Genomic DNA, 26,516 nt, shown 5'->3' on the forward strand with positions numbered 1-26,516 from the left:
TTCAAGTGCTGATCTAAATACTTCTTAAATGTTGTGAGGGTTCCTGCGTCTACCACTCCTCAGGCAGTATGTTCCAGACTCCAACCGCCGTCTGGGTGAAAAGTTTTTCCTCAAATCCCCTCTAAACCTCCTGCCCCTTACTTTAAATCTATGTCCCCTGGTTATTGACCCCTCCGCTAAGGGAAAAAGTTTCTTCCTATCTAACCTATCAATGCCCTTCATGATTTTGTATACCTCAGTCAGGTCCCCCCTCAGCCTTCTCTGCTCGAAGGAAAACAATCCTAGCCTATCCAGTCTCTCTTCATAGCTGAAATGCTCCAGCCCAGGTAACATCCTGGTGAATCTCCTCTGCATCCTCTCCAGTGCAATCACATCCTTCCTATAGTGTGGTGCCCAGAACTGTACACAGTACTCCAGCTGTGGCCTAACTAGCGTTTTATACAGCTCCATCCTAACCTCCCTGCTCTTATATTCTATGCCTCAGCTAATAAAGGCAAATATTCCATTTGCCTTCCTAACCACTTCATCTACCTGTGCTGCTGCCTTCAGTGATCTATGGACAAGTACACCAAGGTCCTTCTGACCCTCTGTACTTCCTAGGGTCCTACCATCCATTGTATATTCCCTTGCCTTGTTAGTCCTCCCAAAATACATCACCTCACACTTCTCGGGATTAAATTCCATTTGCCACTGCTCCGCCCATCTTACCGGCCCATCTATATCGTCCTGTAATCTAAGGCTTTCCTCCTCACTATTTACGACACCACCAATTTTCGTGTCATCTGCGAAATTACTGATCATACCTCCTATATTCACGTCTAAATCATTAATGTACACTACAAACAGCAAGGGTCCCAGCACCGATCCCTGTGGTACACCACTGGTCACAGGCTTCCACTCGCAGAAACAACCCTCAACCATCACCCTCTACCTCCTGCCACTAATCCAATTTTGGATCCAATTTGCCAAATTGCCAGGGATCCCATGGGCTCTCACCTTCTTGACCAATCTCCCATGCAGGACCTTATCGAAAGCCTTACTGAAGTCCATGTAGACTACATCAACTGCTTTACCCTCACCTACACATCTAGTCACCACCTCGAAAAATTCAATCAAGTTAGTTAGACATGATCACCCCTGACAAAACCATGCTGACTATCCCTGATTAATCCCTGCCTCTCCAAATCGAGATTAATCCTGTCCCTCAGAAATGTTTTCCAATAGCTTCCCAACCACTGATGTTCGACTCACCGGCCTGTAATTACCTGGTTTATCCCTGCTACTCTTCTTGAATAATGGTACCACATTCGCTGTCCTCCAGTCCTCTGGTACCTCTCCTGTGGCCAGAGAGGATTTGAAAATTTGTGTCTGAGCCCCTGCTATCTCCTCCCTTGCCTCACCTAACAGCCTGGGATACATCTCATCTGGGCCTGGGGATTTATCCACTTTTAAGCCCACTAAAACAGCTAATACTTCCTCCCTTTCAATGCTAATATGTTCAAGTATATCACAATCCCCCTCCCTGATCTCGACACCTACTTCGTCCTTCTCCATAGTGAACACAGATGAAAAGTAATCATTTAAAACTTCACCTATATCCTCTGGCTCCACACACAGATTGCCACTTTGGTCCCTAATGGGCCCCACTCTTTCCCTGCTTATCCTCTTGTCCTTAATATACTTATAAAATGCCCTAGGATTTTCCTTTATCTTGCCTGCCAGTGTTTTTTCATGTCCCTTCTTCGCTCTCCTAATGACTTTTTTAAGTACCCCCCTACACTTTCTATACTCCTCTACTGTTTTCAGTGCTCTGAATCTGCCGTAAGCCTCCACTTTTTTCCTGATCCAATCCTCTATATCCCTTGACATCCAGGGCTCCCTGGACTTGTTGGTCCTACCCTTCACCTTTACGGGTACATGTTGGCTCTGAACTCTCACTATTTCCTCTTTCAATGACTCCCACTGGTCTGATGTAGACTTTCCTACAAGTCGCTGCTCCCAGTCCACTTTGGCCAGTTCCTGTTTTATCATATTGAAATCGGCCTTCCCCCAATTCAGTATCTTTATTTCTGGTCCATCTTTGTCCTTTTCCATAACTACCTTAAATCTTACAGAGTTATGGTCACTATCCCCGAAATGCTCCCCCACTGACACTTCTACCTCTTGTCCTTCATTCCCTAATATTAGGTCCAGTACTGCCCCTTCTCTTGTAGGGCTTTCTACATACTGGCTCAAAAAGCTCTCCTGTATGCATTTTAAAAATTCCGCCCCCTTTTAGCCTTTTGCACTAAGACTATCCCAGTTGATATTGGGGAAGTTGAAATCCCCTACTATTATTACCCTATTATTTTTACACCTCTGAGATTTGCCTACATATCTGCTCCTCTATCTCTCCCTGACTGTTTGGAGGCCTGTAGTACACTCCCAGCCAAGTGATTGCCCCCTTTTTGTTTTTAAATTCTACCCATATGGCCTCATTTGAAGAACCTTCTAAGATATCATCCCTCCTTACTGCAGTAATTGACTCCTTGATCAACAGTGCAATGCCAACTCCTCTTTTACTCCCTCCCCTGAAGATTCTATCCCCTGGAATATTGAGCTGCCAGTCCTGCCCCTCCCTCAACCATGTCTCTGTGATAGCAATAATATCATAATCCCATGTGTTAATCAATGCCCTCAATTCATCTGCCTTACTAGTAAGACACCTTGCATTAAAATAGATGCAATCCAGCCTGCATTTTTCACTTGTGCCTTAACAGGTCTATATTTGCTCTGCCTTCCAGACAGACTCAGTTTCTCTTCTATATTTGACTGTGCATCACCCCCAACTGTACCTCCACTCTGTATCTCATCACCCTGACAAATTAGTTTAAACTCTCCCCATAAAAGCAGTGAGAAGCTCCAAGGATCTCCAGTAAGTGTGCAGGAGCAACAGATGGCCTTAGCACCCCTAGATTAGGGAGGGGGAAATAAAAGTACCCAAGACTCCTGCTCCCTATCCTGTAAACCATTCTGGAAAGTGGAAATCATCTAGGGACCATACTAGGGAGTAAGAACCATCAAGGTTCAATAGCCTATTGATTCTCCTCATTTAGCTTCACATTTACAGAGTGAAACCTTAGGTAAGATACCAAAGAATCTGCATCCAAGCTTAAGTCAGCACCATAAGGAGAGGGTGGGGTAAAGGGTGACCATGTATCCAGTTAAAGTGACTGTGAAAAGTTGATAAAATAAACACAGACTTGAGAAGAACCTCAGCAACAGAGAATTTTGCTGGACTGTGCTGAGTACTGCCCCAACACCACAAAGTAAATTCAGAAATAAATACAAGTGAAAAGTTTATTTTATATGATGAGAGTTTGACTAAATATTCCACCAATTCAAAGTGTAAGAGCAGACTGTCCAACACAGGGCTCTCCGACCTGTGGCTCCAGAACCTCAGACAGCTCATTACAGACTCATATGGTTCTTGACCTTTGATTGATCAAACCCATTGTCATGGTAATGAAATGGCTTGTTTCATTTCTTAAAAATTTATTAACATTGTACTTATGAGAAAGTATCATTCAATTAACAACTTTTTTGTAAAAACCTTTAAATTGTTGTTGAAATGTGTCCCCGTCATGTTTTTCATTATTATTGGCATTTGAGTAACAGCATTGTGGCTGTTAAGATATTACGTTTTTGACTAAATTTAAAAATGGTTCTCCTTGTTATTAAGGGTGCTGAGCCCTGATCTCGCCCATTCCACAGGTTACTGTTCAGGTGTTGTGTGATCAAGGATTATCAATGTAGAAGCACTACTTGCAGCACTGGGAATGCTCTGTATTTACCCACACTACATGCTGTAGTGTCTGTATAGCAAGATGAAAAAGAATGAATGGCAATTTAGTGCTTTGTAACCTGATGACTATTAATGTCCACTCAAACTTTTATGGTCATTCATACTTCAGTTAGTGTTGCAGAAACGTATCTTCTTTCAATTCTTTTTCTGGCCCAGTTGTTAAAGGGCAGTTGCTGGACTAGACATTTCTATTTCTGGTCCTCTGAGGACAACACTTGTGAAAGGGAATGTCAGGGCAAGCTAAATATGTCAGCAGTACCATGCTCAGTGCTAATTACTCCAAAAGGAACTGCTCTCAACTCCTGTACAATACAGCACTTTTCTAAAAAAAAAATCTTCCCAACAAGAACAGGACAGAACTTAAATCCATTACAATACCTCATTTAACAGCAGCAGTGTCATTTTTTAAATCATCTAGGCAATCTAATGATGCAGATTTTGTTCCACTTCTGCACTGATCCTGCAGTTGTTGCATGCAAGATTATTTCTGGAATTCTCCACATGGTAACTTTTCAATCTCCATCAGGCCAGTTTGGGAGAAGGTGCATTTCTACTGGGAGTGAGGGAACCGGGACTAGAGATGCAGCTAAGTTGGGCTTCACTCGGTGGTAGTCTGTTACACAACAGCATGGACTGGTATCCACTCACCTGCCTTTCCTCCCACCAGGTAATTTAAAAAAATATTTGTTCCTGGGATTTATTGTCCATCCTTTGGTACCCAGAGTGTATAAACCTTAAAGGAGAGGTTTATTGTTTTTAGAAATTGCTCTCACTGGCATTCATGTTATGCTAAACTCAGGAAGACAGGCAACCAAAGATAAACATAATTCCAGCTGTACAGACTCTGAACAGAGGTAGAGTACCGAAGCAGAAAGCAAGCTGGATTATGTCTGTTACAAAGTCCTGTTCTAATTATGTGTAAAAGGGATGCAGCCAGTTCTCAAAGACTATTGCCAAGCTTCAGTTACCCTCCCATCCCCTCATCAGTTTTGTGAAGGTGAAATCATATGTGACTTTAAAGGACCGTTGCTCTGTAAAAGTCTGTTTATTTATGCAAGATGTAGCAACAATGTTTGGATCATGAAGGCATCATTTATATCACCAAACACCAAAATAAAAGCAAAATACTGCAGATGCTGGAAATCTGAAATAAAAACAGAAAGTGCTGGAAATACTCAGCAGGTCTGGCAGCATCTGTGGAGAGAGAAACTGAGTTAACGTTTCAGGCCAGTGACCTTTCATCAGAACTGGAAAACACTATTCCTCCACTCACCATTATCATGAACTGAGATACAGCATTCAAATGGATTCCAACTGCAAACCTTGATGAAGTGGCAGGATTCATTTACCAGACTTACCCTGCCCCATAAAACTGAGATTTAAGGGTATCTGTTATACCCTCTTTTATTTCTGGGGCTCAAATCACAGTCCAGACTGGATGGGCTCCTCTCATCAGCTTTAAGGGCACAACATTAATTTCAGGTGTTTCAACATTGTTCTAATAGACAGTACAGACTATTGTCCCGAATTAATCAGCAACTTGACAGAGCGGCTTTTGAGAAAGGCTGGGAGTGGGACAGCTTTTCAATGACAGACAATTCCTACATAAGATTAAACTAATGCTGCAGAAATCCATCTGTACACGTGCAGGATTTGTTGCTTTCCAAGTCACTCTGTAATGAGCAGAATGTGACAAATAGCCAATTGTAAATCTACAGCATGACACAAATCTGATTGGAGGACCTGATTTCTCACCTTTTGTTATTTACTCTAATTATTAGAAATCAATTTTAGCTCAAAAATCAACTCTGAATTATCTGTAAACTCGAAATCAAACTCCTCGTCAAAAAGCTTCAAGTGTTTTAAACTCGCTCTCACATAAAGAATAGATTTTTTTTGCAAAATTAGAAACACAATTTGTCTTTTAGGTTTAGATTTTTTCCCCACTTTTTCTACTTCTCGCTTTCAATTTCACCAATTTTCCGCATTACTTGTTTCCATCATTTAATCTCTAACTTTCTATTTTGCGCATTTTGAAATCTCAAATACCTTTTTCATTCCCTTTTCATCCAGTGAATCTCTTTTTAAATTTATGAGAAATGGAATCTAGAAATTATTAATTTGTTGTAAAGTTTCTGTTTGGGGTCGGGGTGGGGAATATCTGTGTTGATTTTTTGGGGACGAGTTACCAACTACAAGTTCCTGTCCTAACTTCAGGTTCAACCGGAGGAAGCCCGGGATCCCCTTGGACCGGGACCTCCTGGCTCAGTACATTAGCGGAAGGAACCGGGATACTGACCATAGCTCCTAAGAAATGGGCGGATTCGGCTCCTCTGCTACCTCCGCGGAGACACCTCACCCGGATCATGGTCCTTATCTGCTTTGGACGTGATCTCGTCCCTCAGTGTCTCCGTCACTGAATGTGAAATCACTCACCAGGTCACAGCCCACTCTTAGCCTGCCGCTTTTAAAGGGAGTCCTCCCCGCCTCCTATTGGCTGCTATTGATAGCCCGGCTGACGTTTCAAAGACCAAGCTCAAGATTTCCAAACTTAGAAATGGTGTCAGGGTCACAATGCATGAAGTGACAGTCCGGGACTCAGCTTCTGCGCTACTCACACTGACCTCTGACCATTGTGTTCCTCAGGCAGTCCCAGCAGCTCTGCTGGGGTCACTCCAGCAGCCCCGGCTCTCCAGCAGCTCTGCTGGGGTCACTCCAGCAGCCCCGGCTCTCCAGCAGCTCTGCTGGGGTCACTCCAGCAGCTCCGGCTCTCCAGCAGCTCTGCTGGGGTCACTCCAGCAGCCCCAGTTCTCCAGCAGCTCTGCTGGGGTCACTCCAGCAGCCCCGGCTCTCCAGCAGCTCTGCTGGGGTCACTCCAGCAGCCCCAGTTCTCCAGCAGCTCTGCTGGGGTCACTCCAGCAGCCCCAGTTCTCCAGCAGCTCTGCTGGGGTCACTCCAGCAGCCCCGGTTCTCCAGCAGCCCCTCTGGCTTTGCAATGTGCAGAATGTAAAGGAGGTTTCCACTCCCTCCACCCTCGAGGAGAGGCCACTCCCGGCCGCCCAGCTTCTACTCACAGTGTCTCCTTTACCCCGACCCCTGCAAACAGGTGACCAGGGGTCTGCCAAATGTGGCCAAACCCACAATGACAACAGTGAAAAAGCTGGAATACACAACAACCCAATTGTGTATCAAGAGACATGGGCTCATTGAGCTGCTGTTAACCCTGGGTCAGGTCAGAACTTTCTCCACTAAAGGTCCTGTAGCTCAAATATTATCTTTGCAATTTATCAGCTGTATGTCAATCCAGTTAATTCCTCCTCTATTCATATTTAGAATGGTACAGCACAGAAAAAGGCCATTCAGCTCATCATATCCATGCTGGGCTTTGGTACAGCTATCCAATTAATGCAACTTCCCTGCTCTTTCCCCATCTTCCTGCAAATTTTTCCCTTTCAAGTATTTCTCCAATTCCCTTTTGAAAGTTACTATTGAATCTGTTTCCACTGTCGTGTCAGGCAGCGTGTTCCAGATCACAACAACTCACTGTGTAAAAAAATGTTTCCATATCTCCCCCTCTGGTTCTTTTGCCAATCACTTTATCCAGTTTCTCCTCATTTACTCTATCAAAACCATTCATGATTTTAAACCTGTCTATCAAGTCTGCTTGTAAACCTTTCTGATCTAAAGAAAACAAACATAGGTCCTGCACTCTCTCCAATTAACTGCAGTTCCTCACCCCTGGCACCGTTCTAGTAAATCTTGTCTGCACCTTTTCTCTAGGGTCTTTACAACCTTCCTAATGTGTGGTGCCCAGAATTACACACAACACTCCAGTTGTTGCCTTTATGAAGATTTAGCATAACTTCCTTGCTTTGGTTCTCTATGCCTCTATTTACAAAGCCAAGGATCCTTTTTTTTAAAAACAGCTTTTGCAACATGTCCTGACACCTTCAAATATTACCTCTCATTCTTCTAAACTCCAGAGAGTATCGGTCCATTCTACTCAATCTCTTCGCACAGGACAGCCCTCCCATCCCAGGAATCAATCTAATGAATCTTCAGTCCACAACAATTAATGTGAGTTTATTCATCACAGGTCAGAAAACCTGAAAGAAACATTGACTTACTAGCACAAAAGCAAAATACTGCAGATGCTGCAAATCTGAAATAAAAACAAGAAATGCTGGAAATACTCAGCAGGTCTGGCAGCATCTGTGGGAGAGAAAAACAGAGTTAATGATTCAGGTCTATGACCTTTCAGCAGAACTATCAGAGGATTTACTTGTACTCCTTTCAATTTAGTATATTATATTCACTACTCACAATGTGCTCTCCTCTAGATTAGGACCAAACACAGATTGGGCAATCACTTTGTTGAACACCCCTGTTCAGTCTGCAAGCCTGACCCTTCAACTTCCAGTCGTTTGCCATTCCCACTCTGACCTCTGCCTCCTACACTGTTTCTACACTGAAGCTCAACAGAACCTTGAGGAACAGACTCTCATCTTTCAAAAAGGCACTTTATAGACCTCTGGACTCATCACTGAATTCACATCATAACCACTGCTCCCATATTTTCAGACAGCAGGTTCTGGGAATGATTCTGCTCTTGCCATTTACACCTCCTCTAGACCTATCTTGTATTTCTTTACTTGTCCAATTATCATCTCCTTTTGCCTTGCACCATCATCCCTTCAATCTTATTTAATCGGTCCTGCCGTCCACCCTATCACAGACCTTCCCTTTTGTTCTTTCCTTCCATCCGTCCCCGTCCCTCCCGACCCCCTTTCCCTGCCTCTGTATTTAGAAATTGTTGTATTTCAAACTTTTCCCAGTTCTAATGAAAGGTCACAGACCTGAAACGTTAACTCTGCTTCTCTCTCCACAGATGCTGCCAGACCTATTGAGCATTTCCAGCACTTTCTGTTTTTAAATCAATTCAATGTTCCAGGACAAACGTGATCATTTCATCCTAACCCGTACAAAACCTCTGCTTCTGCAGTCAGATACTTTCGAGGCAAAGGTATGAAAGGGCAGGTGCATCTTTAACCTTGCCCATGACGGCAAGACCAGCTGCCTCCACACACTGGAGAAAACTAACCCTCCTGTACTTGAAGGAATGCCAGTCTGTCATGTCTGTCATGTCTGGTAATAACCCTCAAGCAAATTGGAATAATCACCTGTAGGTCCATGGCCCCTACGAGCTCATCCAAATCAGCATTTTTCAAGCATGAAAATATGTTAGAAATCCGATTATGTATTGAAAGTTTGGCTGTACTATTCCTGGCATGTACTGGGGGCACATTTCATGAAATTGCACAGTCCCAGCAGAGTTAGAAGCTGAATATGACAGAGAAAAGAAAAAAAAATCATGCCAGAGTCTCTGCTGATGAAGGAGAGCAGATCGTGCTGCCTCTCCTCCCCAAGATCCATCAGTAACACTTGCTGTGGCTTCTTCTCTCGGAAGGCTGCACAGTATACACTCTCCTGCCTGCTAGATTAAAACCAGGTAAACAGTGCTACAGCTCGGTGCAGTTTGATGCCCATTCTGGCAAATTTTCAGCTGAGCACCTTTGGCTGTTTATGTGGTTGCAAGTGCATGACAGCAGCTGATCAAAGTGATCACTGCCAACGTTGACAGGATCTCATGGTCCTGGCTCCAGGTCCCAGGTGTATCATTCACATCAGGTGTGGACGGCCATGGAAGTTTTATATATAAAATACACACTTTTCCATTGGGAAGTAAGCAAGAAGTGTAGGTAGATGGTGATCCACCTGATTTCCTGTTGTGGGATCTTGTTGTGCTTGAATTTGCTGCTGGTTTTCTCCATGTGACTGGAGCCACTCAGTACCAGCAATATTTTTACCTTAACTAAAACAATAATAATATTAAATATATATGTTTAATTGTATAATTAATTTTTATACAAAGAAATACTTACGTTACAGGGAATCCATGGAAAATTTTATGACATGGTTGGGGAGTGGGGTGGGGAGGGGCCTCAGAAACAAACAGGTTGAGAACTCCTGGAATAAACCATATAACAGACATTGTCTATCACTATTGTGTAACACTGCTCCTGACAAGGAGGAGACTCACTTGTAAGGCATTTGTATTAACTCTCTAATTCTTTAGGATAAACAGATGAGAGCTTTTTTTCTTCCATGGGATGTGGGCGTCACTGGCCAGGCCAGTATTTATTGCCCATCCCTAATTGCCCTTGAGAAGGTGGTGGTGAGCTGCCTTCTTGAACCGCTGCAGTCCACATGGGGTAGGTACACCCACAGTGCTGTTAGGAAGGGAGTTCTAGGATTTTGACCCAGAGACTAAAGAGAGAATAGGGCCCATAAAAGATCAATTAGGTAACCTATGTGTAGGGGCGGACGATGTTGGTATGGTTCTTAATGAATAATTTGCATCTGTCTTCACAAAAGAGGGGACGATGCAGATATTGTAGTGAAGGAGGAAGAGTGTGAAGTATTGGATGTGATAAACATAGGGAGAGAGGAAGTATTAATGGGATTAGCATCCTTGAAAGTTGATAAGTCACCAGGGCCGAATGAAATGTATCCTAGGCTGTTAAAAGAGAGGAAATAACAGAGGGTCTGACCATCATTTTCCAGTCCTCATTGGATACAGGTGTGGTGCCAGAGGATTGGAGAATTGCTAAAGTTGTACCTCTGTTTAAAAAGGGAGCAAAGGATAGACCGAATAATTACAGGCCAGTCAGTCTAACCTCAGTAGTGGGCAAATTATTGGAATCTATTCTGAGAGGATAAACTGTCACTTAGAAAGGCACAGGTTCATCAAGGATAGTCAGCATGGATTTGTTAAGGGAAGATCTTGTTTGACCAACTTGATTGAATTTTTTGAAGAAGTGACAAGTAAGATAGATGAGGGTAGTGCAGTTGATGTGGTCTACATGGATTTTAGCAAGGCTTTTGACAAGGTCCCACATGGCAGACTAGTTAAAAAATAAAATCCCATGGCTCCAGGGAAATGTAGCAAGGTGGATATAAAATTGGCTCAGTGGCAGGAAACAAAGGGTAATTGTTGACGTGTGTTTTAGCGACTGGAGGGCTATTTCCAGTGGCGTTCCGCAGGACTCAGTACTGGGTCCCCTGCTTTTTGTGGTTGGGGTGTATGTTAACAATTTGGATGTAAATGTAGGGGGCATGATCAAGATGTTTACAGACAACACAAAGATTGGCCGTGTGGTAGATAGTGAGGAGGATAGCTGTAGGCTGCGGGAAGATATTAGAATTAGAATTAGAACATTACAGCGCAGTACAGGCCCTTCGGCCCTCGATGTTGCGCCGACCTGTGAAACCATCTGACCTACACTATTCCATTTTCATCCATATGTCTATCCAATGAACACTTAAATGCCCTTAAAGTTGGCGAATCTACTACTGCTGCAGGCAGGGCGTTCCACGCCCTTACTACTCTCTGAGTAAAGAAACTACCTCTCACATCTGTCCTATATCTATCACCCCTCAACTTAAAGCTATGTCCCCTCGTGTTTGCCATCACCATCCGAGGAAAAAGACGCTCACTATCCACCCTATCTAACCCTCTGATTATCTTATATGTCTCTATTAAGTCACCTCTCCTCCTCCTTCTCTCCAACGAAAACAACCTCAAGTCCCTCAGCCTTTCCTCGTAAGACCTTCCCTCCATACCAGGCAACATCCTAGTAAATCTCCGCTGCACCCTTTCCATAGCTTCCACATCCTTCCTATAATGCGGTGACCAGAACTGCACGCAATACTCCAGGTGCGGTCTCACCAGAGTTTTGTACAGCTGCAGCATGACCTCGTGGCTCCGAAACTCGATCCCCCTACTAATAAAAGCTAACACACCATATGCCTTCTTAACAGCCCTATTAACCTGGGTAGCAACCTTCAGGGATTTATGCACCTGGACACCAAGATCTCTCTGTTCATCTACACTACCAAGAATCTTCCCATTAGCCCAGTACTCTGCATTCCTGTTACTCCTTCCAAAGTGAATCACCTCACACTTTTCCGCATTAAACTCCATTTGCCATCTCTCAGCCCAGCTCTGCAGCCTATCTATGTCCCTCTGTACCCTACAACATCCTTCGGCACTATCCACAACTCCACCGACCTTAGTGTCATCTGCAAATTTACTAACCCACCCTTCTACACCCTCTTCCAGGTCATTTATAAAAATGACAAACAGCAGTGGCCCCAAAACAGATCCTTGCGGTACACCACTAGTAACTAAACTCCAGGATGAACATTTGCCATCAACCACCACCCTCTGTCTTCTTTCAGCTAGCCAATTTCTGATCCAAAGCTCTAAATCACCTTCAACCCCATACTTCCGTATTTTCTGCAATAGCCTACCGTGGGGAACCTTATCAAACGCCTTACTGAAATCCATATACACCACATCCACTGCTTTACCCTCATCCACCTGTTTGGTCACCTTCTCGAAAAACTCAATAAGGTTTGTGAGGCACGACCTACCCGTCACAAAACCGTGCTGACTATCTCTAATGAACTTATTCTTTTCAAGATGATTATAAATCCTGTCTCTTATAACCTTTTCCAACATTTTACCCACAACCGAAGTAAGGCTCACAGGTCTATAATTACCAGGGCTGTCTCTACTCCCCTTCTTGAACAAGGGGACAACATTTGCTATCCTCCAGTCTTCCGGCACTATTCCTGTCGACAATGACGACATAAAGATCAAGGACAAAGGCTCTGCAATCTCCTCCCTAGCTTCCCAGAGAATCCTAGGATAAATCCCATCTGGCCCAGGGGACTTATCTATTTTCACACTTTCCAAAATTGATAACACCTCCTCCTTGTGAACCTCAATCCCATCTAGCCTAGTAGCCTGAATCTCAGTATTCTCCTCGACAACATTTTCTTTCTCTACTGTAAATACTGACGCAAAATATTCATTTAACGCTTCCCCTATCTCCTCTGATTCCACACACAACTTCCCACTACTATCCTTGATTGGCCCTAATCTAACTCTAGTCATTCTTTTATTCCTGATATACCTATAGAAAGCCTTAGGGTTTTCCCTGATCCTATCTGCCAATGACTTCTCGTGTCCTCTCCTTGCTCTTCTTAGCTCTCCCTTTAGATCCTTCCTGGCTCGCTTGTAACTCTCAAGCGCCCTAACTGAGCCTTCACGTCTCATCCTAACATAAGCCTTCTTCTTCCTCTTGACAAGCGCTTCAACTTCTTTAGTAAACCACGGCTCCCTCGCTCGACAACTTCCTCCCTGCCTCACAGGTACATACTTATCAAGGACACACAGTAGCTGCTCCTTGAATAAGCTCCACATTTCGATTGTGCCCATCCCCTGCAGTATCCTTCCCCATCCTACGCATCCTAAATCTTGCCTAATTGCATCATAATTTCCTTTCCCCCAGCTATAATTTTTGCCCTGCGGTATATACCTGTCCCTGCCCATCGCTAAGGTAAACCTAACCGAATTGTGGTCACTATCACCAAAGTGCTCACCTACATCTAAATCTAACACCTGGCCGGGTTCATTTCCCAGTACCAAATCCAATATGGCATTGCCCCTGGTTGGCCTGTCTACATACTGTGTCAGAAAACCCTCCTGCACACACTGGACAAAAACTGACCCATCTAAAGTACTCGAACTATAGTATTTCCAGTCGATATTTGGAAAGTTAAAGTCCGCCATAACAACTACCCTGTTACTCTCGCCCCTGTCGAGAATCATCGTCGCTATCCTTTCCTCTACATCTCTGGAACTATTCGGAGGTCTATAAAAGACTCCCAACAGGGTGACCTCTCCTCTCCTGTTTCTAACCTCGGCCCATACTACCTCAGTATACGAGTCCTCAAACGTCCTTTCTGTCGCTGTTTTGATTGGCTGGTCAGATTTACAGAAAAGTGGCAAATGGAATACAACTTGGAGAAATGTGAGGTGATGCGTTTGGGGAGGTCAAACAAGGCAAAAGAATACACGATTAATGGGAAAATAATGAGAAGTGTAGAGAAAGTGAGAGACCTTGGAGTGAATGTCCACAGATCCCTGAAAGTAGCAGGACAAGTTGATAAGGTGGTTAAGTAGGCAAATGGAATCCTTTCCTTTATTAGATGAGGTATAGAATACAAGAGCAGGGAGTTTGTGCTGGAACTGTATAACTCATTGGTTAGGCCACAACTTGAGTACTGTGTGCAGTTCTGGTCACCTCATTACAGAAAGGATGTAATTGCACTAGAGAGAGTACAGTGGAGATTTACAAGGATGTTGCCAGGACTGGAAAAATGCAGCTATGAGGAAAGATTGGATAGGCTGGGGTTGTTCTCCTCAGAATAGAGAAGGCTGAGGGGAGATCTGATTGAAATGTGCAAAATTTAGAGGGGCCTGGATAGAGTGGAGGTGAAGGGTCAAGTCACCTTAGCAGAGAGGTCAGTGATGAGGGGGCATAGATTTAAAGTGATTGGTAGAAAAATTATAGGGGAGATGAGGAAAAATGTTTTCACCCAGAGGGTGGTGGGGGTCTGGAACTCACTGCCTAGGAGGGTAGTTGAGGCAGAAACCCTCAACTCATTCAGAAGGAGTCTGGATATGCACCTCAAGTGCTGTAATCTGCAGGGCGATGGACCAAATGCTGGAAGGTGGGATTTCTGTGCCTTAAACTTTCCATATGATTCTACGACAGTGAAGGAACTGTGATATAGTTCCAAGTCAGGATGGTGTGCGACTTGGAGGGGAACTTGCAGGTGGTGGTGTTCCCATGCATCTGCTGTCCTTGTCCTTCTAGTTGGTAGAGGTCGCGGGTTTGGAAGGTGCTGTCGTAGGAGTCTTGGTGAGTTACTGCAGTGAATCTTGTAGATGGTACACACTGCTGCCACTGTGTGTCAGTGGTGGAGGGAGTGAATGTTGAAGGTGGTGGATGGGGTGTTGATCAAGTGGGCTGCTTTGTCCTGAACCAATGTTTATTACATTTCTAACTATTGGTTTTATTAACATGGAAATACAACATGTTTTACAGATGGAGATTCATCCAAACCTTTCTGTCAATTGTACAAGACAAACTCAGAGTGGTCAATTCTTCTGCTTGGTGACACTGAGACCATCAACATCCGGAGTGGTCTTCTTCTGCACTGTCACTGGTTGGTCTTCTCGACTGTCTTTCAAACTTACTAAACTAGCTGGGTTTCTACCCTACATGCTGGGGCAAAATGAACTTTTTCAGTAACGTTCTATTTTATTGTTTCTCAGCCTAATGCTATAGCATCTGATGTTTACAACAGCTCCTCACAGAGTTTCAAGGCCTCACAGCTTTCTTATTTTTGACCTCCTGGACCATCTACTAAAAAACGCTTTCCCAATGTGACCTACCCTCCCAGCACGCCACCTTGAACTGTCATTTTAACAACTTACTTCCTTTAACAGATACTTAGTCTAGTGTTCTACTCAATCCTTTAGTTTTCTTAAAACTGGTATTGAAAAGTCCAAAACTCCTTCACCCTGATATTGTAAGTCTGTATACTTCTTGGATTCACCTTAAACTGCTATAATTGATAATAGATTTTTCTAGACTATTGAGTATGTTGTTTCTAAGAGAACCAAAGTAGGAATTTTGAGATGTGAAATCTGCTATCTTGATATTTACATCCCAATGCAAAATAATAAAAATTCCTGTTACTTTGTCCAATTTACAACCTACTTCATTGGTTTATAATATTGAGCTTTGATAAACTACATTTATGTTTTTAAACTTGGCTAGGCCACATTTACCTTCATTCCTCTTATTAAATTAATAAGGAGAATAATGTTTTTGGACTTGACGGAAGTCAGTAAGGCCTTTAGTTTCAAGGTCAGCAAGATGGGCCGTTAACCCAGAGACAATAGAAGCTTGTGATGAAACTGGAAATAGAAACAAGAGAGGCCGAAGCTCCGTCTGTGGCTGGACACATACATATCTCCAATATGATGGGGTAGGTTGGAGGGAATATGGGAGAAAATGTGATTGGACAAATCCTGCTGCATGTTCCTGTTTTTGGGGTATAACTGAGGGGCTTGGGTCCACTCTCAGTGTAGAAGAGTCAATAGTTAGAACCTGGAGGGTTATTCAGCATGAATTGTCGAGGGAACATGGAACAAGAACACTGGGGTAATATAATTCTCAGATGTATCTTCTACCCTGTACTGTATGTATTAAGTCTTTCATATTGCAAATGAAAGCCATCACTCTTACTGATACAATGTCAGCTTTGCAAAATTGGAAAGAATTCAAAAGGACCTCCAACAGCTTTAATAATTCAAGGTGAAATTCATCACAATCATCTACAAAACAACTCAGCAGCAGAAGGTTCTCCATATTGAAAGGTTATTTTGCAAGAATTTTTATGATCTCTCCATAAAATTATGCTAAGTTAACAAATCTCTTGAATGATGGAAGATTGCAAAGTTATTTTCCTCCATTTAAAAGAGAAACTCAGCATAATATGGAAGTGCTTGGAACATGAAGTAAATTCTTGAAGTGTGTTCCATGACTGGTTAATTTTTGTACTTAAGTTCTTTTACAATCTGTAGATTAAAGGCAATATGCCCGACTTTCCAGGGAGACAAAGAATGAATGTAGGACCAGAACTTGTTAAAGTGAATTCAATTTTCTTTCCCTAGACTGAGCAGTTTTATGACAGAAACAAATGTTTGTAAACTTATTATAAGTGTTTGCTTGTGGTGAATGAACATGATGAAGGAAAGAATCACTGCAAGGTGTAGAAATCAACTGGTCGTATTCATTGGCCCAGAATATGCTAAAAATAAAATGGTGTGTGAATGATGTTCACTGTTATTAATACACAAACCATTCAGTTTTGATGAGGAAGAGCTACAATGTGGATTGTGAATTGCTGCAATTTGCTGGTTAATTTGTGCCACTCTGCTAGCTTCACAAAAACAGCATCTCACCCTTAACCTCCCCATGAGGTTCATAATGTTGCTGCATTTCCAGATTAGTTGTCCATTAAACTCACCACAGAAATTTAAGTCTAGTAATTAACAGCGTAAGTACCTTTTTAACCACATGATAATTTTTAATGACTGTCAACTACCCTCTCTTGCCCAGAAAGTGAACAAATAAAAGTGTGGAGTCTTATTCTTTCTGATGATTGTTGTCGTAGGAGATTTTAAAGATGTTGTTAGGAAAAACCTATTTGCCAAATGAGAAATATTTAATTTCATCGTTGAAAACTTACCTTAGACTCTAATTGGAAAAAATCCTACAAGTTAACTTTTAAAAAACTAGCAGCCAAAATAGCCACTTCAATTTACATTTGAAATACCGGGAGATTGAACTGGAGACAAAACGTCTAACAAGAATCCCAGCCAGAACTAACTGAGTAGATTAGCCAGATCACCCTCATTAGTGGGACATTCCAAACCATCTTGAGGCATTCATAAATGGAGACGTCCCTCCAGGGGGTAAACACTGCCAACCCCACCTAAGAGAAGTTTTGGGTTTTAGATTTTGGACCTGATTAAAATCAAACGGGAGTGAAAGAACCATGTGACTGTCTGTTCCTCTCTGAAGAAACTGGAGGTTTTGTTACACAGACAAGCAGTAACTGAGTGTACAGCAGCACAGAAGGCTGCTGCTACCTGTCTCTCTCTCTCTCCTTTCTCTCGCACCAGAAAACATCAAGTGAAAACCGTCTGCAACTGGGGGACCCTCCAAACCTACAGACCGCTACAGCCAGCATCCAGGGGAAGAGAGCCAACCACATTTCTGCCTTCAGGAAAACCCTGAGCAAAGCAAGACAGCCAAAATACACTTTGACCAATCAAGAACTTCAAGAATACAGCTTGAGCCAAGGACTACTGGATCACCCACTTTACAGATTGTATTTAAGATCCATGTATTCTGGACTTTAATCCAACCACCAAATTTATTTTCTCTCCTGTAATCTATTTGTGTATGTGTGCGATTCTCGTGTGACTGTGTAGCATATTTTTCATATTTTAAAATCAGGTTAGAGTGTTAAGTATAATAAAGTTACCTCTTTCTTGTTTAAACTCAGGGAAACCTGTCCAATTGGTTCTTTCATAGAAACATAGAAATTAGGAGCAGGAGTAGGCCATTCAGCCCTTCGGGCCTGCTCCACCATTCAAAAAAGATCATGGCTGTTCGTCTAATTCAGTTCCCTGTTCCTGCTTTCTCCCCATATCCCTTGATCCCTTTGGCATTAAGAAATATATCTATCTCCTTCTTGAATATATTTAATGATTTGGCCTCCACTGCCTTCTGCGGTAGAGAATTCCACAGGTTCACCACCCTCTGAGTGAAGAAATTTCTCCTCATCTCGGTTCTAAATGGCATACTCTGTATCCTGAGACTGTGACCCCTGGTTCTGGACTCCCCAGCCATCAGGAACATCCTCCCTGCATCTAGCCTGTCTAGTCCTGTTGGAATTTATAGGTTTCTATGAGATCCCCTCTCATTCTTCTAAACTCCAGTGACTATAGGCCTAGTTGACCCAATCTCTCCTCATATGCCAATCCTGTCATCCCAGGAATTAGCCTAGTAAATCGTCTTTGCACTCCCTCCAAGGCAAGAACATCCTTCCTCAGATAAGGAGACCAAAACTGCAAACAATACTCCAGATGTGGTCTCACCAAGGCCCTGTATAACTGCAGTAAGGCATCCTTGCTCCTGTACTCAAATCTTCTTACAATGAAGGCCAACATACCATTCGCCTTCCTAATTGCTTGCTGCACCTTTGCCTGCTTTCAGTGACTGGTGTACAAAGACACCCAGGTCTCGTTGCACCTCCCCCTTTCCCAATCTATCACCATTCAAATAATAATCTGCCTTTCTGTTTTTACAACCAAAGTGGATAACCTCACATTTATCCACGTTATACTGCATCTGCCATGCATTTGTCTACTCACACAACTTGTCCAAATCACACTGGAGCCTCTTTGCATCCTCCTCACAGCTGACATTCCCCCCCAGCTTTGTGTCATCTGCAAACTTGGAAATGTTACATTTAGTTCCCTCACCCAAGTCATTAATATATATTGTGAATAGCTGGGGCCCAAGCGCTGATCCCTGCGGTACCCCACTAGTCACTGCCTGTCACCAGGAAAAAGACCCGTTTATTCCTACTCTCTGTTTCCTGTCTGTCAACCAATTCTCAATCTATGCCAGTATATTACCCCCAATCCCATGTGCTTTAATTTTGCACACTATCCTCTTATGTGGGACCTTATCAAAAGCCTTCTGAAAATCCAAATACACCAGATCCACAGGTTCTCCCTTATCTATTCTACTAGTTACATCCTCAAAAAACTCCAGTTGATTTGTTAAGCATGATTTCCCTTTCATAAATCCATGCTGACTTTGCCCAATCCCGTTTATGCTTTCCAGGTGTTCTGCTATCACATCCTTTATAATAGACTCTAGCATTTTCCCCACTACTGATGTAAGGCTAACTGGTCAGTAATTCCCTGTCGCAATCACAGTAAAGATAAAAGTTAAAACACTCAGAGGTGGTAAACACAATCACTGATGAAAAGGAATAAACCCTGTTGCAGTCAAATAAGAGGAAGGGGCAAGAGGGAGCCTGACACCCCTCCCCCCTCCTCACCTGACACCCCTCCCCCCTCCTCACCTGACACCCCTCCCCCCTCCTCACCTGACACCCCTCCCCCTCCTCACCTGACACCCCTCCCCCTCCTCACCTGACACCCCTCCCCCCTCCTCACCTGACACCCCTCCCCCCTCCTCACCTGGCACCCCTCCCCCCTCCTCACCTGACCCCTCCCCCCTCCTCACCTGACACCCCTCCCCCCTCCTCACCTGGCACCCCTCCCCCCTCCTCACCTGACACCCCTCCCCCCTCCTCACCTGGCACCCCTCCCCCCTCCTCACCTGACACCCCTCCCCCCTCCTCACCTGACACCCCCCCCCCTCCTCACCTGGCACCCCTCCCCCCTCCTCACCTGACACCCCTCCCCCCTCCTCACCTGGCTGTAACAATTTTCACTTCTAAATTTAAATTTTTTCTTATTTTTCCTTTCTGACTTATGTTTCTCTTTTGATCCAATATTTCTTTCTATTTAAGTTTCTATATCTGATTTAACATTGAATTCATCCCCTTTTCTCTAATTATATCTCAATCCTGATTTCAAGGCTCAACTATCACCAGTAACCTGTCTCTCGATGCAGAATTAAACAAGCGCATGGGAAAGTCTTCCACTGCTATGTCCAGACTGGCCAAGAGAGTGTGGGAAAATGGCGCACTGACACGGAACACAAAAGTCTGAGTGTATCAAGCCTGTGTCCTCAGTACCTTGCTCTATGGCAGCGAGGCCTGGACAACGTATGTCAGCCAAGAGCGACATCTCAATTCATTCCATCTTCGCTGCCTCCGGAGAATACTTGGCATCAGGTGGCAGGACCGTATCTCCAACACAGAAGTCCTCGAGGCGGCCAACATCCCCAGCTTATACACACTACTGAGTCAGCGGCGCTTGAGATGGCTTGGCCATGTGAGCCGCATGGAAGATGGCAGGATCCCCAAAGACACATTGTACAGCGAGCTCGCCACTGGTATCAGACCCATTGGCCGTCCATGTCTCCGCTTTAAAGACGTCTGCAAACGCGACATGAAGTCCTGTAACATTGATCACAAGTCGTGGGAGTCAGTTGCCAGCGATCGCCAGAGCTGGTGGGCAGCCATAAAGGCGGGGCTAAAGTGTGGCGAGTCGAAGAGACTTAGCAGTTGGCAGGAAAAAAGACAGAGGCGCAAGGGGAGAGCCAACTGTGTAACAGCCCCGACAAACAAATTTTTCTGCAGCACCTGTGGAAGAGTCTGTCACTCTAGAATTGGCCTTTATAGCCACTCCAGGCGCTGCTCCACACACCACTGACCACCTCCAGGCGCTTACCCATTGTCTCTCAAGATAAGGAGGCCAAAGAAGAAGAAGAAGATCTCAATCCTTAAATCTTATTGGCTGAAGAGATACACTGAGTATCCCGTTTGTTCACCAAGTCCCAGAAACCCGGTTATCAGTTTGAGTAACATTTTGAGTAACTTTATAAGCAAAACATTTTTTGAGCTGCAGGATTTCGGAGTAAAGTCTAACTAACCGGACAGGCCATGAATTGTCCTGCTCCAGCAAATTCGGGCTGATTAGGTATTACCTGTCCTCCTTTCTCAACAAATATGGTTTACTAAATGCAATAGCCTATTCTTTTTAAATGCAATAACCTATCTAGGGAAGTAGGTAGGTCTTTAACCTAATACGGGGGTGGGGAATGGTCAGGTTAGGGTAAATTTGCATCTAAAGAGAAAGGTCAAGGCAGTAGAGCACAGTAGCAATTTGGGAAAATCATGCAGATTGTATCAGGAAGGGACAGAGGGTTTAACAACAGAAATAGGGCATTAGTGAATAAGGTTACAACAGGGAAAAATAGTAAAATCAAAGGTATTAGATCTGAATGCATGAAGCATTGTAACAACATAGATGAATTAACAGCACAAATAGAGATAAATGGTTTAATCCAGTAGCCATTACTGTGATGCAGTTGCAGGATGACAAAGGTTGGGAACCAAATATTCCAGGGCACTTGACTTTTGGAAAAGATAGGCAAAATGGAAAAGGTTGAGGCAAGGGGATAGCCCTGATAATAAAGGATGATGTATATAGAATAGAGAGAATGGATTTTAGCCCAAAAAAATCAGGATGTAGAGTTAGTACAGGTGGAGCTAGGGAATAACAAAGCACAGAAAACACGGATGAGAGTAGTTTACAGGTCCCCTAACAATAGTTATAGTGTTAGACAGAGTATAAATCAAGAAGTTAAAGGAGCAAGTAAGAAGGGTAATGGAATAATCATGGGGGCCTTTAATCTTCACATAGATTGGGCAAACCAAGATGGCAAAAGTAGCTTGGAGAGCCAGCTCATGGAATGTATTGGACATTCAAGAACCATATGTCGAGGTACCAACTAGGGAACAGGCTATTTTCAATCTAGTAGTGTGTAATGAGACAGGGTTAATTAATAACCTTATAGTAAAGGATCCTCTGGTGAAGAGTGATTATGATATGATGGAATTTCATGTTGAACTTGAGGGTGATGTGGTTAAGCACGGAACTAGGGCTTAAATTTAAATAAATTTAAACTCTTAAATTTAAACATAGCCAATTACGTAGGTATGAGGGACAAGTTGGCTAAGGTAAATTGGGAAATTAAATAAAACATGATTGTAGATAAGCAATGATGAACATTTAAAGATATAATTTATAATTGTCAATGAATGGACATTCCCTTGAGGAATAAAAACTCCGCTGTGACTCAACCATGGCTAGAGAAGTTAAGGATGGCATCAGATTAAAAGTAGAGGGTACAATGCTGCCAGAAAGAATAGTAACCTTGAGGATTGGGCAAGTTTTAAAAATCAACAAAGGGTGATCAAGAAATTGATAAAGACGGAGAAAATAGAATGCGAGAAAACTAGCAAGAAATGTAAGAACCAATTGTAAAATCTTCTTCAAATATATAAAAAGGAAGAGAGTGGCAAAAGTAAATGGGGATTCCTAAGAGGCAGAGAAAGGAGAAATTATAATGGGGAATGAGGACAGAGATGTTAAACAAAAATATTTTGTATCTGTTTTCATAGTGGAAGTCACAAAAATCATCCCAGAAATAATGGGGAGCCCAGGTCTAATGAGAGTGAGGAACTTACAGCAATTATTAAAAATAAGGGACTGTGAAATTAATGGGACTAAAAGCCAGCAAAACCCCTGGACCTGATGGAATAGATCCTCAGGGTTTAAAAGAGGTGCTGCAGAGATAATGGATGCATTGGTTGTGATCTTCCAAAATTCCCTAGGTTTTAGAACAGTCCCCATGGATTGGAAGGTAGCAAATGTAACTTTGCTATTCGAAAGGCAAAAGAGAGTAACTCAGAACCGTAGGCCAGCTAGTCTGCAGCTAGTCTGACATCAGTAGTAGGGAAAATGCTAGAATCTATGATTAGAGATATAGTATCAAGGCCCTTAGAAAATCATAATATGATTGGGTAGAGTCAACAAGGTTTTCTAAAAGGGAAATTGTGTTTAACAAATCTACTAAGAGTTTTTTTGAGGGTGTAATTAGCAGGGTGGATAAGGAGGAAGCATTGGATGTAGTATATTTGGATTTTCAAAAGGCATTTGATAAGGTGTCACACAAGATTAGGGACAATGGGATTGAGGGTTATATATTAGCTTGGAGGTTGTAACTAGAGGAGATTTTTAAAAATTCATTTCATGTAATGTGGGCATCATTGGCAAGGCCAGCATTTGTTGCCCATCTAATTGTAAGGTGGTGGTGAGCTGCCTTCTTGAACCGCAGCAATCCATCTGGTGTGGGTACACCCACAGTGCTGTTAGGGAGGGAGTTCCAGGATTTTGACCCAGCGACAGTGAAGGAACTGTGATATAGTTCCAAGTCAGGATGGTGTGTGACTTGGAGGGGAACTTGCAGGTGGTGGTGTTCCCATGCATCTGCTGCCCTTGTCCTTCGAGGTTGTGGGTTTGGAAGGTGCTGTTGAAGGAGCCTTGGTGAGTTGCTACAGTGCATCTTGTAGATGGTACACACTGCTGCCACTGTGCATTGGTGGTGAAGGGAGTGAATGTTTGTGGACGGGGTGCCAATCAAGCGGGCTGCTTTGTTCTGGATGGTGTCGAGCTTCTTGAGTGTTGTTGGAGCTGCACCCATCCAGGCCAGTGGAGAGTATTCCATCACACTCCTGACTTGTGCCTTGTAGATGGTGGACAGGCTTTGGGGAGTCAGGAGGTGAGTTACTCACCGCAGGATTCCTAGCCTTGGACCTGCTCTTGTAGCCACGGTATTTATGTGGCTAGTTCAGTTCAGTTTTTGGTTAATGGTAACCCCCAGGATGTTGATTGTGCCGTGAGGATCAGTACTGGGGCCTCAGCTATTTACAATCTATATCGATGACTTAGCTAAGGAGACCAAGAGTAATGTATCTACGTTTGCTGACGATACAAAGCTAGGTGGGAATATAAGCTGTGAGGAGGACACATAGAGGCTGCAAAAGAATGTAGACAGGGTAAGTGAGTGGGCAAGAAGGTGGCAGATGGAGTATAATGTGGGGAAATGTGAGGAAGAATAAAAATGCAGAATAATTTTTAAAAGTTGAGAGACTAGTAAATGTTGGTGTGCAGTGATTTGAGTTCCCTTGTACATGAATCACAGAAAGTTAACATGCAGGCACAGCAGGAATTAGGAAGGGAAATGGTATGTTAGCATTTATACAAGGGGGTTGGAGTTTAAGAGTAAGTAAAGGAATGGCAATATAGTTGCAATTATACAGAGCTTTGGTGAGATGTCCCCTACAATACTGACTACAGTTTTGGTCTCTTTACCTAAGGAGTGATATATTTGCTGTGGAGGGGGTGCAACAAAGGTTCACTAGATTGATTCCTGGGATGAGAGGATTGTCCTATAGAATCATAGAAAGTTTAAGGCATAGAAAGAGGCCACTTGGCCCATCGTGTCTGTGCCGGCTGATAAACAATCCACCTATTCTAATCCCACCTTCCAGCATTTGCTCCATCGCCCTGCAGATTACAGCACTTGAGGTGCATATCCAGACTCCTTTTGAATGAGTTGAGGGTCTCTGCCTCAACTACCCTTTCAGACAGTGAGTTCCAGACCATCACCACCCTCTGGGTGAAAACATTTTTCCTCATCTCCCCTATAATTTTTCTACCAATCACTTTAAATCTATGCCCCCTCATCACTGACCTCTCTGCTAAGGTGAATTGACCCTTCACCTCCACTCTATCCAGGCCCCTCAAAATGTTGTACTTTTCAATCAGATCTCCCCTCAGTCTTCTCTGTTCCAAGGAGAACAATCCCAGCCTATCCAATCTTTCCTCATAGCTATATTTTTCCAGTCCTGGCAACATCCTCGTAAATCTCCTCTGTACTCTCTCTAGTGCAATTACAGCCTTTCTGTAATGAGGTGACCCCAGAACTCCCACATTACTCAAGTTGTGGCCTAACCAATGAGTTATACAGTTCCAACATAACCTCCCTGCTCTTATATTCTATACCTTGGCTAATAAAGGAAAGGATTCCATTTGCCTACTTAACCACCTTATCGACCTGTCCTGCTACCTTCAGAGATTTGTGGAAATTCACTCCAAGGTCCCTCACTTCCTCAACACGTCAGTATTTTCCCATTAATCGTGTATTCTTTTGCCTTGTTTGACCTCCCCAAATGCATCACCTCACACTTCTCTGGATTGAATTCCATTTGCCACTTTTCTGCCCATCTGACCAGACATAGAAACATAGAAAAGAGGAGCAGGAGTAGGCCATTCGGCCCTTCGGGCCTGCTCCACCATTCAAAAAAGATCATGGCTGATCATCTAATTCAGTATCCTGTTCCCGCTTTCTCCCCATATCCCATGATCCCTTTGGCATTAAGAAATATATCTATCTCCTTCTTGAATGTATTAAATGATTTGGCCTCCACTGCCTTCTGCGGTAGAGAATTCCACAGGTTCACCACCCTCTGAGTGAAGAAATTTCTCCTCATCTTGGTTCTAAATGGCGTACCCCGTATCCTGAGACTGTGACCCCTGGTTCTGGACTCCCCAGCCATCGGGAACATCCATTCAATACACTACAACTCTAACTAACTGTACAAGTTAATGCACCACACAATTGCTATCTACATACTGAGTTGTTAGGTCACTGACTAGTGCTACATCACCTCTCTACTTTCCAATGTTACACTAAGATTTTCAAACACGTTAAAACCATTACAGCCTGATATTCCAGCAGCTCCATTAATAGCTGCCGTCAATACTGTGCCAAACAAACCAAGATGACTTCATGAACTGTATCTACTCTTTATTTATTTACTTATTGTCTGTGAGTTCAAATCTCCATCCTGCCTTCATTTGGGCTCTGGCCTGTAGATATCTGGGATAAATAGATTTCAGTGCTGGCCACAGGGTGAGGTACGCTGTGTGTACTGAGAGCAGGATGAGGTGCACTGTGTGTACCGGCCACAGGGTGAGGTACACTGTGTGTACTGGCCGCAGGGTGAGGTACACTGTGTGTACCGGCCACAGGGTGAGGTACACTGTGTGTACTGGCCGCAGGGTGAGGTACGCTGTGTGTACTGAGAGCAGGGTGAGGTACACTGTGTGTACCGGCCACAGGGTGAGGTACGCTGTGTGTACTGAGAGCAGGGTGAGGTACACTGTGTGTACCGGCCACAGGGTGAGGTACACTGTGTGTACTGGCCGCAGGGTGAGGTACGCTGTGTGTACTGAGAGCAGGGTGAGGTACACTGTGTGTACTGGCCACAGGGTGAGGTACGCTGTGTGTACTGAGAGCAGGGTGAGGTACACTGTGTGTACTGGCCGCAGGGTGAGGTACGCTGTGTGTACTGAGAGCAGGGTGAGGTACACTGTGTGTACTGGCCGCAGGGTGAGGTACGCTGTGTGTACTGAGAGCAGGGTGAGGTACACTGTGTGTACTGGCCACAGGGTGAGGTACACGTGTGTATTGGACTTTCTAGAATCATCCAAGATAGGGAGCACTACAAATGCTCAGACGTGTAAATGCAGGAGTTGCAATCTGCACACCTCCGTAGATGA

The 26,516-nt window shown here is 43.7% G+C and overlaps 1 protein-coding gene across 1 annotated transcript in view; it reads right to left on the reverse strand.

Moving 5' to 3' along the window:
- gatm (glycine amidinotransferase (L-arginine:glycine amidinotransferase)) overlaps positions 1-6,265 on the reverse strand; it is a 43,620-nt gene extending 37,355 nt beyond the window's left edge. Inside the window, exon 1 of the mRNA XM_068018303.1 lies at positions 6,144-6,265. Within this exon, the coding sequence (XP_067874404.1) occupies positions 6,144-6,212 (69 nt within the window). The 5' untranslated portion in view covers positions 6,213-6,265. The remainder of the gene's footprint in view (positions 1-6,143) is intronic.
- Between the last annotated feature and the right edge of the window lie 20,251 nt (positions 6,266-26,516).

The sequence above is a fragment of the Heterodontus francisci genome, chromosome 38, assembly GCF_036365525.1.
Source record: "Heterodontus francisci isolate sHetFra1 chromosome 38, sHetFra1.hap1, whole genome shotgun sequence".
In the NCBI taxonomy this organism is placed as follows: Eukaryota; Metazoa; Chordata; class Chondrichthyes; order Heterodontiformes; family Heterodontidae; genus Heterodontus; species Heterodontus francisci.